Source organism: Hydra vulgaris, chromosome 03 (assembly GCF_038396675.1).
Source record: "Hydra vulgaris chromosome 03, alternate assembly HydraT2T_AEP".
Lineage (NCBI taxonomy): Eukaryota > Metazoa > Cnidaria > Hydrozoa > Anthoathecata > Hydridae > Hydra > Hydra vulgaris.
Window position 1 is genome coordinate 60136347 of NC_088922.1, and position 20702 is coordinate 60157048.

The 20702-nt window shown below is 26.6% G+C and overlaps 1 protein-coding gene across 1 annotated transcript; it reads left to right on the forward strand.

Annotated features, from left to right (window-relative positions):
• Positions 1–340: 340 nt before the first annotated feature.
• On the forward strand, positions 341–18984 carry LOC100204367 (2-oxoisovalerate dehydrogenase subunit beta, mitochondrial). The gene is made up of 11 exons (XM_065793863.1): positions 341–480; positions 558–635; positions 709–777; positions 11783–11916; positions 12153–12308; positions 12509–12617; positions 15637–15699; positions 16934–17079; positions 17177–17263; positions 17397–17540; positions 18136–18984. Exons 1-10 carry the CDS (start codon positions 381–383, stop codon positions 17535–17537), a joined length of 1083 nt encoding a protein of 360 aa, XP_065649935.1. The 5' UTR covers positions 341–380; the 3' UTR covers positions 17538–17540; positions 18136–18984.
• Positions 18985–20702: the final 1718 nt, after the last annotated feature.

Genomic DNA, 20702 nt, shown 5'->3' on the forward strand with positions numbered 1-20702 from the left:
AAATCAACACAATATATTTATTTCTAAAAATTTATCAAGTTGAGACTTTACAACAAGACATTAATATCCAGATTATCTGTGTCTAAAACTATCTATCTTGAAAATTTTCTTTTGAACAAATCTTATTTTTATTTTGAAAATATGCACGTGGTGCTCTCATAAACAAATTTAGATTTATTATAAAGACTTTTGATAGTGATGCTGTAAAAAACACCTATAAAAATAGGTGTTTTTTACAGCATCACTATCAATCATAAGCTAAAATAATGTTATAATATGAAATATATACAAATAAAATTTAAAATATTTTTATTACTATAAAAGAATTGTTATTTAAAATTAAATAAATATTTAAATGTTTTTGAAAAATTTTAGAAAAAATGAATAAGTTAAAAAAAATCAATTATAAAATGTTGTTAAACTGGCAGATAAGAAATTCCTCAGCTTTCTCATTTGTTCCAGAAAAAATTCCAATTGCAGGTAACTTTTTTTTATACAGGTGTTTTTATGCATATAACAGCTTAAGTAGTTATTTCTTATCTTTTTGGTTACATTAGGTGAAACAAAGAAAATGAATTTATTTCAGGCAGTTACAAATGCATTAGATCTTGCACTGGAAACAGATAAAACAGCATGTAATTTTTATTTTATTCTTTTTTTTTTTAAACTAATTGATAAATGCATAAAAGGCTTATTTATAATTCATAGTGATTTTTGGGGAAGATGTGAAATTTGGTGGTGTTTTTAGATGCACAATGGGTCTTGCTGATAAGTATGGTATGATTTTTATTTTATTGAAATTTGAAAACAGATTTTTAAGATGTATAGATGCAAATTAACACTTTAAAAGTGAATTGGGAATAAGAGAGATAATAAAGGAAAGGGGTAAGATGTAAATCTAATAGAAAAAATAACAAACATTTTAGAAGACTAATGATAGGAAATAAAATCCAGGAATGCTAAAAAGAATTCTAGAGTTTTAAGTCAAATTTCATTACTTTTATTTGGATTCTGGAACTTAAAAAATGCTCAAAAGCTTCAAATCTCTATACAAAAAATGTTTAAAGGGTGTTTACTGGAACACATTATTTATAAAACTTTATATAAAATGATAACCAGGCAATCTAGGGACTTTCAGAGTCTTATTTTATCTTTCTATAAAACTTAGAAGTTTTTAAAACACTTTAGAACTATAAAATCTAGATAAAAATAGCTAATATATTGCTGATTCTATTTGAAAACATTTCTAGATAAAAATTGTTACTTAATGCTTTTATAACTTAATGTAATGGAATAAGTTTAATTTCAACTTAGTTTCTCCGCGCAGCGGCCTTGCTCGGCAAGGTTCGTGTTTCGGAGTTAAAGAGTTGAGAGAGGGTTGCACCACGCATAATGACTAAAAAAAAAAAAAAAAAAAAAAATATTAGAAAAAAAAAAAATGAGTATCCTCCTCGACTGTAGTGGCCCCCCTCGGGCCTTGGGGTGGTTAATAATATAAAAAAAAAAAAAAAAAAAAAAAAAGTTTATTAAGCCATTTATTTTTTATTTATGTGTATAAGATATATGTGTAAAGTTAAACAAAGATTTTACATGATAAAAAAGAGATCTGAAAAAGAAGATTAAAAAAAAATTGTTGAAAAAAATAATTTGTTTACCTTAAAATAGCTTGACTAAGGCAAAGAAAAAAATTTTAATTGCTTACTATTTTATATACTAGGGAAAACATGTAATAATTACAGTACACAGTGTTCATATCAATTAAACAAAAAGATGGAAAAGCAATGTGTGTATATATGTGTGTGTGTGTGTGTATATGTGTGTGTGTATACATTTGTACGTATATATGTGTGTGTGTGTGTGTGTATACATTTGTACGTATATATGTGTGTGTGTGTATATATGTGTGTGTATACATTTGTACGTATATATATGTGTGTGTGTGCATAGTGTGCATTAAGCATACGAAATGGCAGTTTGCGTACACGTTCAGCAATTTTATGTTAAGTAAAAATTTTTATCTTTTGGAATATTTAAATTATCTTTTGATATCGTTTATGTGATCTTAGTTCAGTAAATATTAAGTCATTTAAAGAATCAGATTTATTTATTTATTTATTTTTTAATCACAAGACTTTAAGTTAAAAATATGATTTCAAAAATTAAAATTTGAATTTAGTTTTGAAGGAATGTAAAGTGTAAAATGTAAAATTCAGTTTCAATGGAATGTTAAATACTTTTGAAATATTTCTTAAGGAATTTTTTTTTCTTATTATCTGCTAACTAATTTGTTACACAATACATAAGTTTCTTTATCATAGATTAAAACATAATCGTAAGAAATAGATAGTCTGGTCACTCAGGCCATAATTCTGTGATTTTTCTAATATTTGTTATAAATATTTGGATGCAATTGTGCGACCAGGAACCAGGATTGTACAAAATGTAAAAATGCTCTAATACATTGGGGTTTTATTTATAACTGATATTCTTTCTGAAGACGAAAATTAGTTAAAGATGTAGATGCCTTGGGTATTAGGTTGTCTTGTGAAACAATAAAATATACATTTTTTGAGCAATTTGCTTTAGGAAATGCATATCTCAATGAGGCTTTGCAAGGCATACAAAAATTTTATTTGTTTGGATTTAACAATAAAAAATCCTGAACCACCGTCAATTCTTCTCTATAAAAGCATAGCTATCTTAATCAATGGCAAATGCTACCCTGATACAGAGATTATCTTTTTCCGGATATATTCGGATTTCCTGATGTTTCCTTTTACTTTTAGTTTTTCCAGATATCCAAAATGTTTTTTTAAACACAAATTTAAATATATTTTTGCAATAAAAAACAAATACTTTTTAACTTATTAAATCACTCCCATACCTAAAAAGAAAAAAAAGTTCAAAAAAATTGAGAAAGTCATCAGCTTAAAACTTAAAAATTTCGGAAATAAATTCCGGATTACTTTTTTCAAATATTTTGTAGATTTTTCAAATATGATCTAGATGATCTTTGCTGATGTACATATGATATGTTCATAGATATATGGACATATGATATGTTCATAGATAAATTAACAGTTAACCTTGTTATGCTTTTAAAACTTCACAATAAACTCTATATCTAGTAAAGGCAACAGTTAGCTGGTTAGTAGAGATAACAAACTATATCTAGTAGAGACAACAGCTAGCTGGTTTTAAAGCTAATGTTGAAGCAGGAAAGTTTTCTTTAACAATCGACTAGAAAATCAGATTTCTTGGCAATGAACTATACAATAAAACTATAGAAGTTTTAGCATTTTTAAACAAACTCAATTTATGACAATTCTTTTATAAATCAAAATGATTTATTATTGGTTGAACACTGGATAGAGATAAAAAAAAGTTATTTTTTAACTAAGTGCTTATATATTCAACTCATTTGTAACAGAATTTGCAGCTTTTGGTTATGACTGCAAAAGATGGTTGTTTTTAGAAATATTCACAAAGTTTAATTTATATTTTGTCATAAAAATACTGGTTTAGTTAAAAAAAAAAAAATTGATTCACAATTAATTGCAAATGAAATTTTAAGAAATTTGTATTCTGTAGTGCGCAAATCGAGTATCTAAAGGACTGTCTTTAAACTTGTTATCTTTAAACTAAATTATTTCAGAATAAGATCCTTTTCATATGCAAAAAAATCTTAAACTCAAAGAAAATAACACAATAGTCAAATTTTCTCTGTTCAAAAATGAAAAAATATGTATTGAAAACATTGATCTTAAAACATCTGATTGAATTTCAATAAATAGAAACACTAAAAAATGGTTATTTTCATAACTACAAATTTCATAAAAGTGTACTTGGAATAACTTTTGTCATAAAAGAATTAATTCCTCAAAATGCTGTTTGTTTTTGATTGTGTGTGTGTGTGTGTGTGTGTGTGTGTGTGTGTGTGTGTGTGTGTGTGTGTGCGTGTGTGTGACAATTAATTAATGACACTGTTAAAAATAGTTAAAAAAGCAACTTTTAAATATGTTAAATCAGTTATTGTTCTTAAAATTTTTAGTTAAGTACTTTATTCTTTTTTGATCAAACCCAAATTTTTGAACAAATTATGTTCAGCACATTTTACTAAAAAATATTTTATCAACTATTTGCCCTCATTTTTGGGAGAAAACCTTTTGTTGGGGCAAAACCTTTTGTCAGGGCAAAACCTTTTAGGACATTTTTATTTTCAGGTTGTAATCACTGCAATTTTTTGAAAAAATTTTTTCCTTTGACTCAATCCTTGCAATTTTTTGAAAAAATTTTTTCCTTTGACTCAAGCATGAACATAAGTTTAGAGTTTGCGCAATGCCTGATCAGATCTAAAACATCAAAAAATCATGCCTGTGCCACTAAAGAACAGGTTATGTTTCTTTACCATTATGAAAGCAAATTACCAAGGAGAAGAACTCCTTACAAAACCCAAAACCATCCTGTGCTGCTATCAGAAAAAAATTCAGTCCTGGTCTACAAAACTTATTTTAATTGTAATAAACTTTGTTTGTAATTGTAAATAACCCATCCTTGATATCATATATAAATAAAAGAAATAGCATTATATAAAACTTGCTGTAAGTGTGAATGTAAAAAATAGGCTTTAATTATTGAGACTAGAATCTTTTTAAAACTTAAATACTTGGGTTTGTGGAAGTTTATAAAACAGGATTTCCTAACCTTATCATTCATATTCAAAGGGTTTTTGAAAAAATGCTGTGACCTTCCTGTGCAACTACCTATATAATTCTCCAGGAAAAAAATTTGGGTTTGATCAAAAAAGAAAAAAGTACTTAACTAAAATACATTTAAAAAAAAATTTTTATTGTGATAATGTAAACAAGATTATGTTACGTAAAAGACTGTTTTAAAAAATAAATTATAAAGAAATATAAATAATCTTTTTCAAATACCTAAGTTAAATTTCATCAATATTTTTTGTTAGAGTTATATTGTTGAAATGATTTTTGACACGGTTTAAAGTTAAGTTTAATTACATTGCAGTAATTTTAAATATGCTAATGCAATTTAACTTTTAACATTGTTAAAAGTTGAATTGCATTAGCATATTTTAAATTACCTGCCTAAATTCAGTCAAATTTTAAATTCATAAATATATATATGTATGTATATATATATATATATATATATATATATATATATATATAAATATATATATATATATATATATATATATATATATACATATATATATATATATATATATATATATATATATATATATATATATATATCATGTAGTTATTTTTATTTAATCTCATCAAAAAATCAATTATATAGCTCTGATATCATTCATCGAGCACTCTTGCTGAATATATGCTCACAGCAAAATTAAACTTATTTATATATATATATATATATATATATATATATATATATATATATATATATATATATATATATATATATATATATATATTTATATATATATGTATATATATATATATATATATATATTTATATATTTATATATATATATTTTTTTTTTTCAATGACATCGCAAATGGCAGAAGCGTTTATTTAACGGTGAAAAGGGTTTATTTAATGTTTAACGTTTATTTAATGGTGAAAGAAATTATTTTGAAAAATAAAAAAGATAAGTTAAAAATAAAGTAAAATAATTAAAATATTAAAAGGTACAAACGAATAAAAAGATTGAAAAAAACATAAAACAAGAAAATGAATAAAAAAGTAAAACGAACAAATAGATTTAATAAAATAAAACAAAAACAATCAATTAAAAGCAAAGTAACAAGTTAAAAGAAAAGAAGTTTGAAAAATGTTCGAAAAAATAACAAAAAGAACTACTTAAAACAAAAATAACTCACTACAAATTTTCTACGCTTTTCTGTATCCGCCAAGAGTAACAAATATAATTTATTTTATTTTGTAGAAGTTTTTGTATTTGCCTTTTCGTTATAAAATTTTTGTTTTCGTTTTGTAGATTTGGTGCTTGACTTTTCGTTTGCATAAAGTTTGTTATTATTTGTGCTGTTGTTGCTAATGGTTTTTATTGTTTTTATTAATTGAGTGTTTTCATATTTTTTGTCTTTCTATTTAATTTATTATAATTTAATCTTTATTTTTTTATAATTAATTTAATTTACGCTTGCTTTCATTTATTAATATTCGTGTTGAATTTTTTTGTTTGTTTGTTTATTTTATTAAGTTGTCACTTCAATGACTAGTTTTTAACTATATGAGTGACACCTTACCTAATTTTGTAAAGTTATAAAAATTTGCAATTTTTATAATAATATAATTCACACACACACACACACACACACACACACACACACACACACACACACACACACACACACACACACACACACACACACACACACATAAGGGTGAAGTTATTATTTTCAAATTTCAAAATGCATACCCTCTTTTTTTTTTCATTTTACTCCAGAAACTTAAGTATTAGATTGGATAATGATAGCCTGTGCTGACTTGACGTCAAAGTTGAAAAGTTAGTATGGATCTATTGGGATATTGTAGAGTTCATTATTTATATTCAATAGATAAAACACATTTATAATGTTTATTATTTATTTATAGTAAAAGACACATTAATCATTAAATTTGCTCTTTAAAATTTGCTTTTTATAATCAGGATATATGAGTCTGTGTTCTTTTATGCAACATAATAAAAGTGACTTTTACTCCTCTTCAAAAGTGATTAAACCATGAAAATCTTGCACTAATTTAACCGCTCTTTCTTCTGTATCATTCACTGCTCTCAGTGTCAATAGCTTCCTTTTAGCTTGTTGAAACAAATCATCATTTGACTGTAAAGAAGGGCTCTGTCATCAAAAACTGTCATCAACTTGAGTCAATTAAATAGGAGCTTGCATCTTATCAGAACTTCAAAAAGTTTAAATCCTGATAAGATGCTTTTACTGCTAAAATGCATAGGAGCCAGAATTTGATGTAGGATGTCACGATAAACAGACAGACATCCAACAGAGCTGCCATACCCTTGTTTGAAATTCTAAATTTGGAGCTAAGTAATGATATTTTTAAGGAATAAAGGGCTCTTGCCATCCACCAAGCTTGGTGCATAGCACCAATAGGAGGAATCTTAGATTTCATTTCTGTATCAATAACACGAAATACTATTGAAAGCTTAATTAATTCACAATAGTCATCTCTAGCTATTTCTTTAATCAGTTCAAATTAATAGAATTCCATCAGTTTATCAATTTCTGAAGCATTTAAACAAGATTTTTCTATACAGATTTGTATTTTTTTAGCATCAACAATTTTCCAGTTTTCTCTGAACTTTTTAAACAGCAGAATGTCTGGGCTTGTAGTTACTTGGCTGATTTTTGCTTCAAACACACTTTTTAATACTTGTTCGTAGACATGATGACGGTAATCAAAAATTAGCATATCTTTATCCAGTTTTTGTTTGAGAAGCATTCATGCACCATTAATACGGCTTGTATTTGAAGCAGTAGTATCACAATAGAGAATCTTCACTCTGTCCTCAAGATTTTGGTTGATATTAGTATTCCAAACAGCCTATACCTGTTCGCTTCCTGATGAGCTGTTCAATTTTGGCACAGTGATAAGTTGTTCGTTATCATCTTCTTTAGATTTACGTGAATCTAGAGTTGGCATTAATTTGCCATCCTAGTTGACTGTTACTGCATCTGGGATATTGTTTTAAAAATTAGCTTTTATAGCTTCACCCTGCTCTCTTAACATTTCTGTATGAAAAGGCAGTGGCCTTGTTCATCAAGGTTCGTGTTTCGGAGTTAGAGAGTTGAGAGAGGGTTATTTCCACAAGTAGCCTCCTCATCTGTAGTAGCCTTCTCGGCCTTGGGGAGGTGAATAACAAAAAATATAAATATTTACATATATATGCATATATATATATATACGGGTCTTAATAAATCTATTCCCCGCCCACTTTTTCTATACTTATTCCTTGCTTCGATAGTTTTTAGTAAGCGGTAGAAAAATAACTATATACATATAGAAAATCTATACTTAATGTTTCCTTATTAAAGATTTTTAAAAAAATTTTGCTATTTTAATTAACTTTTAAAAACTTTAAAAGTTTCGGCAGTTGTTGTGCGAATCACTATTTATCAACAGATTGGATATTAATATGTCTAAATATTATTTAGAATACCCACTTAAAATGTGTTAAATTAATTACCATCGGTATAAAAAGTTTCAAAAAACATGAGGAAATAGACTTAAATACATGGAATAACAGGCTTAACATGACCTGTATAATGCTGGTCATGGTAAGTCTATTCCCCACCAACCACTTTAATAATTTTCTTTTATTTAAATAAATTTTATAAAAGAGCAAAATATAGTAATCTTTGTTTTGAGTTTACGATTAATGTTCAATACTTTTTAACTTCTTATTGTAAACTTCTATGAAAAACAAAAAACAGGGACAGGCCATATTATTTTTTTCTTCAAAAAATTTCTATTAATTTTTTTTTCAGACTACCCGCAGCTTATTACCTGCATTTTTTTGCCGCAATTTTGAAGAAAAGCAGAGTTTGCATTTAAAATTTATTTTCTATAAGAAAGAAAGTTTTCTATAAGAAAAGTTGAAAAGGAAGTTGTCTCTTTAATGTGTGTTAAACGCCCAGACTTAACCAATTACTTAACACAATAACATAAGTATTTCAATCATGACATATGTGCAACAAATTTCCAACAGTGTTTTCATGTTTTTAGAAAATTTTAAAACCTTTTTAATGCTTTTAAAAATTTTAAAAACTTTTCTAAAATACTCTCTTCATTTTGTTTGTTATAGTATATAATATCTTTATATATGCCCTACATTTAATATCTATAGGCTTTTAAAAATGTTTTACTTTGTATTCTAGGCTATTAGAAAAAATTAAAAAAAAAAAATTAAGTGTGTAAGCGAAAGGATTTGAACCCACATGAAGCACTTCAACCATTTGGCATGCTGTATGATCTTTTAACAGTTTAATAAACTAAAGACTTATTTAACTTTATAAAACATAAAGCATATAAAAGCTATAAATCAAAATTAAGGATATATTGCTGCAATGAAGTTTACAAGTAAAAGTAAATCTGTAAAATTTTATATAATTTTTAATAGTTTACATAACTTGAAGTTAGATATTTGCATTTGCATTAGACTTTCATTCACTTAGATAAAATACAAATCATTACGGATTGTGATTTCAAAAAAATGCCTAATGACTATGTAAAACAAAAGTTGTTTTTATTTACACATTTATAACCAAATTAACAAAACATAACAGTTTTCAAAAGTTTTTAATTGTATGTCTATTGAACAAACATGTCATCTGATTAATCTAAAAAAATAAGTCGAATTAAAAAAAGGAAAAATATTAACTGGAAATCAGTTTATTTATACATAATAACAAAACAAAATATATATAACAAAATATAACACCTATTACCTGTTGCTGATGCAAATTGCTATCAGTGCAAATAAATTTTGTAATTTGGTTAAAAAATAAAATTATTGTTACCTTGATTGCGACAAACTAATTTCTTTTTAAACTATTAGGAAATAATCAACATTTTAAATAATTAAAGATTACTAAGTTAAAACCATATTTTTAACAGTAGATAAAGTAAACTTTTGGTAGTACTAAAATAAAAAAATAGAAAATACAAAAAAATTTCTTAAATTTCAATTTCTTGAAAAAAGCAAAGCAAAAGAAATTAAATTTTTTTAAGATGTAAATTTAAAAGATTCTTTAAAACTAAATTTAACTTTATAGAATCTAACCAGAATATCACCCCCAGACAATAACACTGTACTAATTAATTAGAATTGTGTAAAATACGATCGAATATAACATTAAATGAACATGAAATTATTTAAAACCAATAAAAAAACAACAACAACTTTACTTGTATTTAAAATAAGGTCAATTTTAAAGTTAACATCCTGTCAAAAATTCTAATACATCACCTATTAAAAAAACATTAAAAAAATTAAACTTTAAAAACAGATTAAGAAATTAAAAAATACATACTATTTATAAATAAAAGTATGTTCAATAGTTACATTATTTATGATAATGATAATAAAAGATTCAAAGATATTTCATAAATTTATAAAAGTTAAATAGGAAATACAAAAAACTTACCTAAAATGCCTCTTGCGTTATCAGTTAAAAGCATCCGATTTGATTCTTTCAATATTATACGGGGTATGATACTATTTTAATTACCTAAATTCTGTCATCTTTGCGCTCTTCGTTTAGAATGTTTAACGGGAGTGTAGTAAAATAGCTGTAAAACTAAATTTCCTTATTACCTTAATATTAGGTATTTTTAACTTTTTATTATTTTTAAAAACTATAAATTTAATAAAATAGTTTTTTTTTTTGTATATGAAATTAGAGTTCTCAATTATGCTCTTAATAAAAACATATTTTTTAAACCCACTTACTATTTTAAAAAAGCTAAGGTCGCCGCGTGGCAAGTTCAAATCATCAGCTTGCTTTTTTTTAAACTTTTTATTTAAAATGCAAAACAAAACAACTTTCTTTCAAAGCACACTTCTTTCTTAAAAAGCGTTTTATTTTGTATTTTAAAAAAATCCAAAAAGACTATACAAAAAAAAAACAATTGCCAGTGGTAGGAATCGAACAACAGCTTTCTGCTTTAGGAGCCTTGCATGCTATCCACTTGACTACGCAAGCATGTTGTCTAGCAAAAATTTTAAAACTATATAACAAATAAAAGACTTTATAAAACAGAAATAAGTGCTACAGATCAAATCTTAAAGAGATGTTGCTGCAATGCAATTTTCAAGTGAAAGTAAAACTATAAACTTGATATATGTTTTAGTATGTTTTAACATTACATAATTTGAAGTTTACGTAAGTTAGATATTTGCATACACTTTTGTTGACTTATAAACAAAAGTGCTGCGACTCTTTCCGCTATTACCTCGGTTGCGATGGTTACCAAGAGTACCAAGTCAGACATGCTCAAATGAGCACTGCTATTAAGTTCCTTATTATATTATAGTATGATATATATATATATATATATATATATATATATATATATATATATATATATATATATATATATATATATATATATATATATATATATATATATATATCAAATACATTTTAAGTTTGTTGTTTTAAAAGCAGTTAAACAAATATTTTTTTAAATGTTAAAATTTTGCATTCAAATAATCTTTTGTTGCATTTAAATGTAAAATATAATATTCTTTTAAATGTTAAAATTTTGCAATGAAATAATCCTTCGTTGCATTAAGTAATAAATTATTTAATATTATCTTAAAATAACAGACTTAAAAATTACAATATTTCGATGCTTTTTTATTTAAAGTCTTATTTTTTTGAAACCATACTAAATAATTGTGAAATGAACTAAAAAAGCATTAAATAATTATTTAGAGGTTTAGAGCAGTAGGATTTTGTTAACTTTGAATAGTAATCTTCCTAGTGGTGGTATCACACACAGGTTGAGCCAGGTTATCTAGCTTAAAACTGTTTCAACTCTTTCATAATGTCATATTTAAATAAAAAAAATATAGAAACTTATTCGAACAATGTGTAAAATCATGGAAGTTAAACTTTTAAAAGACTATGAAAAAAAAAGTTATTAAAAATATGAACTTTTCTTGTTTGTTGTTATTTAAATACAATAGATCATTTTTGGTTTTTATGAAAATGATCACATCTAGTTTTTGAACTGTTTTATGTAGGTACAAGTAGAGTTTTTAATACTCCACTTTGTGAACAAGGTATTGTGGGATTTGGAATTGGTGTTGCTGTGGCTGGTTCTACAGCTATTGCTGAAATCCAATTTGCTGACTATATATACCCTGCATTTGACCAGGTATGTTTGAGCGGGTATGGTTGTGAGATTATTAAACATAAGTTTAAAAGTTGAAACAAAAAAAAAGTTATTCAACATGAATAGTTGTTTTGTTTTTATTTTTATATTTAATTTTTTGCTTTTTCTTTAGTTTTTTTAACTTTGGTTTTCTAAATAGCTTTTTAATTTTTTAGATTTTTAATGTTATTTGAAATTTTTTAATTTTATTATATTAAAAAAATTTTCTAAATAATTAGATTGTTAATGAAGCTGCAAAGTTTCGGTATCGGTCTGGAAACTTGTTTAATTGTGGATCACTTACAATTAGAGCACCATGTGGAGCTGTAGGCCATGGTGCATTGTATCATTCACAAATGCCAGAAGCACATTTTTCACATACTCCTGGTTTAAAAGTAAAAACACTTTTTTGTTTTTTTCTGAATTATTAAAGCATTTTCTGTGGGATTTAAAGTAATTTAAGGTATAAAATATAATATTTGTACTATCTTTTAATTTAGTGTTGTTGTTTTATTTTATTTTTTTAATTCATTGTTATCATGCATGACTATTTTTTATATTTATCTTTTGTATTAGTTTTATTTTCCCAATTCAGGTAGTCATTCCTAGAAGTCCCAGTCAGACTAAAGGGTTACTTTTAGCTTCCATTAGAGATCCAAATCCTGTTATTTTTTTGGAACCAAAAGTTTTATACAGACAAGCAGGTAAGGAATAATTTTTTAAACTAACTTTCCCTTTTCTTTTTTTTTCTTTTTTTTTCTAAATGCTTGATTAAAATTTGTTGGTGTTATCCTTACAAGTCCTACCTATGTGCAAAATCTATTAGCGTATTCTGTTTTTTTGTTTGTTTGTTTTTTTCATCTTTTTGATAAAAAATTAAGACTTCTTAAAATGAAAAAGGTTCATAGAAACACAGACTTGTGCATTAGTTATGTTGTTACAAGTCTGTAATATTACCAGAAGAGTAGTTGAGAAGCAAGAAAATGGTTGACTAAAGACTTATAGGTTGAAAAACTGCAGGTTGTATGAGTTAGGAAAACAGGTTGGGAGTAAATAATAAAGCACTGATTTTTGAGGAAATAAACTATATAAATGAATATTTTATGAGCATGAAGGAATAAATTTCTTGTTGCTTTTTAAGATTGCATAGTTTATTTCAAGAATTATATTTTATTTATATATACAAGTGACAATGTAGTAAGGTTGATAACTGAAAAGTGTAGCCATAAGCACATATATTGGACTATGATTGGACAAAATCTAATCAATGGGTTCACTTACCCATGATGTATCCACTAAACACATTTAGTTATGTTAAATAAAAAGCTTGCAAAAAAAAAAAAAAGTTCAGCAGTGTTATATTTATATGTTATATTATATAAATATTTTCTATATTTCTGTTAACTTGCATCATAATTTTCTGCCTAGAAACTTTCAAAAAAATTCTGAATGGTGAATCACCATAATTGTTTTTGGATATTTTAATGCACAACAGGGAAACTCACCAGAGGTTGTTTTAAATGTTCTTGAACCCCTATACAAAGTGCTAAAACATGTATTATACTGTGACTTCTTTTTTATTTTATGTTATGCTATTTGTTTGTTTTTTTAATTAAAATGTTTTCTTGTAATGTGTACACTATACAGTAAAAAAATATATATATGTATATATATATATATATATGTATATATATATAAATATATATATATATATATATATATGTATATATATATATATATATATATATATATATATATATATATATATATATATATATATATATATATGTTATATGTATATACATTTATATATGTGTGTGTACATACTATAGCGCATGTAGATACCTATTTATTGACTTTTTGCAGACCTATTTCCATTCGGCTTTATTTTACACAAAGAAGAAGAAAAACTAAAAATGCTGTAAAAACTTACCACTGCCCTAACTCAAACCCTTAGTAAATGAAGCAGCTCCTTGCATGTTGTCCCTAAATCTGTCAATGTATGTACCGAAGCCCTCACAGCATGGTGTCATAAACATATATATATATATGAGATCCAGAGATTGAGGCGGCCAATCCATCACCGATAGGTGGTTGTCTTGAAACCACTGCTTGACTACTTTTGCAGTGCGTTTCGGATTGATGTCTTGCTAAAAAACCCATTTTATTGGCATATTCCATTCAGCATGAGGTAACATTTTTCAGGATATTTTTATACATGAAACGGTCCATTATTGCATCGTTTCGATGTATTGGACCTAGACGGTTAGCAGAAAAACACTCCCAGACCATTACATTGCCTCCACCATGCTTCACCGTCTTATGGCAGTAACATAAGTCGAGGCGTTTTCCGGCCGGTCGACGTACACAGCAAATACCATTGCTCCCAATGATGTTGAACTTTGATTCATCACTGAACAGGACAGTTCGCCATTTCTGCACATTCCAGTAAATATGAGATATAGCAAACAGGAGTCTTTTCTTCTGGTTTTTTAGTGAAATCAGCGGTTTCTTTGCAGGGCGTCGAGAAAACAATCTGGCTTCAACAGCACGTTGTCTAATTGTTCAGTTTGATACAGGCAGCTCTAATTGCTTTTGTATCTCGACTGATGACATCCAGGGATCCTTCTTGATGGATCTGACGATTATAGAGTCCTCTCTAGAAGTGGTGGAACGCGGTCTTCCACCTTTGTTATCTGCTGCCAACTTTCCCGTAGAACGATATTTGGAACATAGTCTTGATACGGTCCATTTTTTCACGCGATATTTATCACAAATACTTTTTTGTGACATTCCACTTACGTAATCGCCAATAATTTTCTTTCTTAGTTCCAATCCAAGACTGTCGGGAGCCATTTTTGCACTTGAAGTCATAAAAATAATGAAAATAAATAATCACGCTTCTCAAGGCTTACCGTGTTACATTTACCTTGTGATGATATAATAATGCTCTGTGGAACACAACGTTTTGGTTAGATGTGAACTGTATTGATGTAATGAAACACTTGTTGTATTTCACTTCTTGTATTGATGTTCTTTGATAAAACACTTTGATAAAACTCACTTCGATAAACTGTCTTGATAATACTGACTGATTGACTTCCATATACTGACTAAATTACATGTCGATTTACATGTCTCTTATATAGTAAAATGAACCTGTGTGAACCTGTTCTGGAAGATTCTAGATGCTTCTTTTTGATGCTTCTGGAAACTTCTGGATGTGTCTGAATGTTTCTGGATATTTCTGGATGCTACTGGATGCTTCCAGATTCTTCTTCTGGAGACTTCTGGAAGCTTCTGCATGCTTCTGGATACTTCCTTTAATTATTAAAAAACTTCCGTGACATTGACACGGACCAGACTTAAGAAAATGAAACAAACCAAAAAAGTTGCACTTGTTTTGTCCGCTGCAAAATGGCACTTGTCAACGAAACTCTGCCTGTGTGCTGTCACCTGTCAGCTGATTGCTCATGTCATGGCATGGTAAGACTCCAGACTCCTGAACTATTTGCTGTGATAGTATAGTTTGTTTCGTTCTTAAGACATGTAAAATTAGGAACACTTTTTAGCATTTTTCGATGTTGGTTGCAAATGTTTTGTCCAATACTGTATATATATATATATATATATATATATATATATATATATATATATATATATATATATATATATATATATATATATATATATATATATATATATATATATATATATTCTTAGTTGAGGAAGTTCCTTTAAAAGATTACGAACTACCGTTATCAAAAGCTGAAGTTGTTGTAGAAGGTATTTTTTTTTAATTTTTTTTTTGAATTCAACTGTTTAAAAAGTTATATATATATATTTCTTCACATACAATAAAGTTACAAAAAAAGTTAAGAGTTGAAAAGACGAAAAGATTACGAAGATTTAAAAATGATAGATGATGTATTAAATTTGTCCACAATTGCGTAGATCCTGTAATAATTTGTTGGTGTCATCCTTACAAGTCCTACCTACCTACCTGCAAGATCTATTTGCATTTTTTTGTTTGCTTGTTTTTGTTGTGTTTTTTTTTATCTTTTTCTTCAAAGATTTTGCAGTAGTAATGTTGTTACAAGTATGTAGTATTACCAAAAGAGTAGAGAGTTGATATGAAAATAAAAACACAAGACTTAAAAAAGTTGTAAGTTTTATGAATTGGAAAATATCAGGTTGGGAGTATATTTCAAAGCACTGGTTTTTGTGGAAATAAACTATAGGAATGTTTTTTGAACATGAAGCATGAAGTATAGTAAAAGGAGGGAACTGTTGTTCCACATACTAAAACACAAAATGTGTTTTAGTATGTGGAACAACAGTTGGTTGCTTACTTAAACAGTGACCATGGTAGTTTTTGTAGAAAAAAGTGAAAAAGATTCAACCTTACAGCAATGTGACAAAGACTCAAACTTTAGACAGTTAGAGCAGGTTTAACTACATTAAAAATATGTTAACACATCCGTTTAAAGAATTATGATAATTTTACAGACCTAGAGAATGGAATCAGAAATAGAAAATGGTAAGTAAAATAAAAAGAAGCACCTTTAGCAGAACTTTGCAATAGATCATTTTATTTTATAATCAAAATTATCATTTTATCAAGTTATTATTTTATTATCAAATTATCATTTTACATAACATTACTTCACTTTTATGAAGATAGTTTTGGTCTATATTGTTTTTTAGTAGTGAAATAATGTTATGTAAAATGTGAAAAATAAAATATAAAAAATGAAATAATGTATGTGAACGTTTTTTTTTAAAGAGAATTATATTATATTGAGTTTATACTCTGTTCAAAATGTTTTATATAAAATCTGTTTTGAATTTTTGTTAACATAAAACAATCTCACATTGATATTTTGTAACTGTTTTAAAGAATCTTTTGATTGTTAATATAAATAACGTGTTTAAAATTGAACATGTTTTATTGAAACGGGGTGTTAATAATCATTTTACGCTAACACTGTTTTTCTTTTATTTTCATTCCATAATTCAGGTAGCGATGTTACTTTGGTGGGTTGGGGTACTCAATTTCATGTGCTTCGCGATGCTGCTCAAATGGCAAAAGAGAAACATGGCATTTCATGTGAAGTTATCGATTTACGTACCATTCTCCCTTGGGACGAGGAAACCATCATAAAGGTTTACTCTAATCTTCATGAAATGTGTTTATAATTTTTTAGGTACTGACATAATTGTATTTGAATTTTTATAGTTTTTAAGATTTATTTATTTTTAGTCCGTATCTAAAACTGGTAGACTCGTTATAGCGCACGAAGCTCCGATAACAGGTGGATTTGCTGGTGAAATTGCCGCAACTATTCAAGTAATTTTTTTTTTTTTTTTAATGCCCTGTTTAAGATTTTCCTTGGAGTGAATTGAATATAAAGTATACGACCTTTATCTACTATAAAACTTTATTTTTTTACATAGTTATTAACCAATAATTTTATGTTTAGGAAAATTGTTTTCTTAACTTAGAAGCTCCTATTCAGAGAGTTTGTGGTCATGATACTCCATTTGCGCATGTATTTGAACCGTTTTACTTGCCTGATAAGTTTCGCTGTTTTGAAGCAATTATGAAAGTGACCTCGTTTTAAATTGTAATTTATTTTATTAAATTATTTCTTTAACTATTTTTTTCATTTATTATTTGTCTTTACTTTTTATTGTTATTTATATACAACTGTATTATAATAGATATAAACATATTATAATAACTGTATTATAATAGATATAAACGTATTATAATAGATACAAGCATTCAGATTCAAATGTCTTTTTGCACAAATAGTAGGATAGATCTGGGCATGTTAGTCATTAGCGTTGGTTGGTTCAGTTGAGTTTGTTAACAAATAAAACTATGCGTTCAAGTACGTTTAAAATCGTTAAAAAGGTTGGTATCATTTCCCCTTCCACTAAAAGTTAGCATATTTGTCATCGATTTAACAATTTTTGGTCAATGGGTAAGGGAAAAAAATCAGTAAAACGTATATATAAAAAGGTTTTATTGATAATAAAAAAAACACCTAGCTCTCTTGTGTATCCTATACACCCAGCGCTCTGGTCTGTCCTATTTACTCAGTATTTGTAGTGCTATTTTAATATTTTTGTATTTTATTTATCAAAGTTATAAATAATAATTTAATTTACTAAATATAAAATGTTGGAAAGTAAATGTCAAACATTTTTTGGTAGAATCTGTATCGACTACGAGCCGAGAATTTCATTGAAATACATTTAGTGATTGCATTGAGAATAAATAAATATGAAAAGATTAACGGTAAATAAATACACAAAATATTTGAAGCGAAACAAAAATTAAAACGAAACATTTTTGACATTGTGTAGTTAGGAATCATATAATTTAAAATATGAAAAGTTAGACTTATACAGCAAATTTTTTAAATATAGCAATTTTAAAAAAAAAGTATTATATACCTTTTGTTTACGATTTTAGCGTTGTATACCATTATAAAAAAATATTTTAATTTATTATATTACTTATTATTAAATGCTCAATGTTAAGTAATTACATTTACTTATTAAATCAAAAATTAAGCGACTTTTTTTCTTTTTTAATCCGGAATTTCATTGAGTTCATACTTTTTCCATTTAAAATTGCTTTGATTGGATTTTGTTTTTTTAATGGTTTTTTTTAGCTTCCGATCAATTTATATTTGTCAAATTTGATTTTGATTTCTGAAATAAGATTTGATTTGAGATTTGATTCGATTATGCTTTTGAATCAGAATAAAATTTAAAATCAATTTTTTTTTTTTGAACTTTTAATTTGGTTAGGCTATTCTTCTAAGCTCTTCAGCTGAAATAAACAATGCTGGATTAAAGTCGTAGTGCTATATTTGCTACATATAAATTTTTAGTATGACAGGAAAAGATGATGAAAATCTTAGTGTTATATTTGTTTCATATAAATTTTTAATATGATAGGGAAAGATGATAACTTTTAGGTTTTTACAGATTTTTTGTTGCAACATTTCAAAATAAATTTGTTACATTATAGAAATAATATTTTTAAAGTACTAATGATGTTTATTTTTTGGTCGAACAACGAAAAACAAGAAATAAGCGTATACTTATTTGTTTTCAAAAAAAAAAATGTCAACCACCATCATCTGTAGGGAGAAGTGAGAAGCGTAAATTTTTTTTTAGGGTAATTGCAATATCTTTTTTATTTGATGTATAAACTGAACCAAACAAGTTTTTACAAATAAACCTTCTTTTTAGGCACCGATTCAATCCCCTTAGGTTTCCAGCCAATTCTAACTAAGTATTGAAATTTTTGCTTTTAGAAAAACCGTGCCATTAGGGTAAAATGGGACAAACATGAGTAGAAGTGAGACAAATAAGTTTAAAACAATATTTTAACACAAATTATTAAATATAAACTGATAAAATCACCTAATCGACATAAAAATGTTCAAGAGCTTTCACCATTCAAAATAATCAAATGGCGACGGGAAGAAGCGGGGCATAAATTTTTTTTTTCTGTCTTCATCCCAATGTAAACACTTTTTTAAGGTACATTTCAAAATTAGGGCTTCTAGCGCACGCAGGGAAACAAAGCAATTTCTATTTAATAGAGGGGAAGAAATTTAATTGTTTACATTATACAGTATTTAGGCACCACTCTTAATTAGAAATTTCAGGCTGTCCCACTACTCCCCTACTTATCATGATGGTTGCGGTTGTTGATAGGTTTGTAATATGATATATAATTTTAAAAAAATTTTGAGGCGGGTAAATCTGACAAAAAATTTTAACAATCTTTTAAAAAATATACTTTAAAATTTTTTATATACTTACTTAGGATGCAATATTTTAAAGATACATTAATAAAGTTTCACTTAGAATAATGATTATTTAAAGGTAGTAAGTAGTTTAATGATTATTTAAAAATAGTAAGTATTTAAAGATAGTAAGATAGTAGTGGTACATGTACTAAAATAGGGGCAGTTTTTTTTAATGTTTAAAATATTAGACATTCAGCCATTGTGAAAAATCCAAACATAAGTTAGAGTTTGCGCAACGCTCATGCCTATGTCAAATTTTGCTTTGCAAAAAATTATAGCGGCGAAAGCCAGGTCACAAAAATACTCCTTAAACGTTGTAATTAAATTATAGTATAATTTTCAACTTTATTACCTTATGCTAAATTAAAATGAATTTTTAATTTTTTTAATTTATTCAAAAATCTTTTAACGTTCATTTATGCTGAGTTATGACAAAGCAAAATTTACAACCCCCTTATTTTGGGGGAAGTCGGTGGTTTTGTAATGCAACATAATCTTGGTCGGAAAAGGGGAAGGTTGGGTCATGGTACAGCAACAAAGTCTTAACTTAAACTTCGCCTAACAGAAGGATGGAGTTTTTATGTCTAATCTGTTAATTTTTTTAAAAACCTTTTGTAGATAAATATCCTCATGAATAGATTTTACTTTTGTTGTTAGTCTTTTTAATGATGTTATGCTAGGAAGTTCAAAGTCTTCTCGAAGACGGTTATTTATAGCACGTTACAGTTTCAACAATTTTATATCGTTGAAAAAGTTGCTACTCATTAATTTTTTTTTTCACTGTTTATCTCATATATATCTAAAAATCGACCCTCTTCTTCAATCCAACCATCTATACAATTAGGTAATTGTGTTCTGTGAGAGTACTTTTAAATATGCATTTAACTCAAAAGTGAAATGATTCATAAAAAATATTATTATTTGTTTTCAGAAGAAACTTGTATTATGAAA

Coding starts and splice junctions, on each gene's coding strand:
- LOC100204367 (XM_065793863.1), top strand. CDS start 381: ATGAATAAGTTAAAAAAAATCAATTATAAAATGTTGTTAAACTGGCAG. Junction 481..557: donor AGAAAAAATTCCAATTGCAG/GTAACTTTTTTT, acceptor TGGTTACATTAG/GTGAAACAAAGAAAATGAAT. Junction 12,309..12,508: donor CACATACTCCTGGTTTAAAA/GTAAAAACACTT, acceptor TTCCCAATTCAG/GTAGTCATTCCTAGAAGTCC.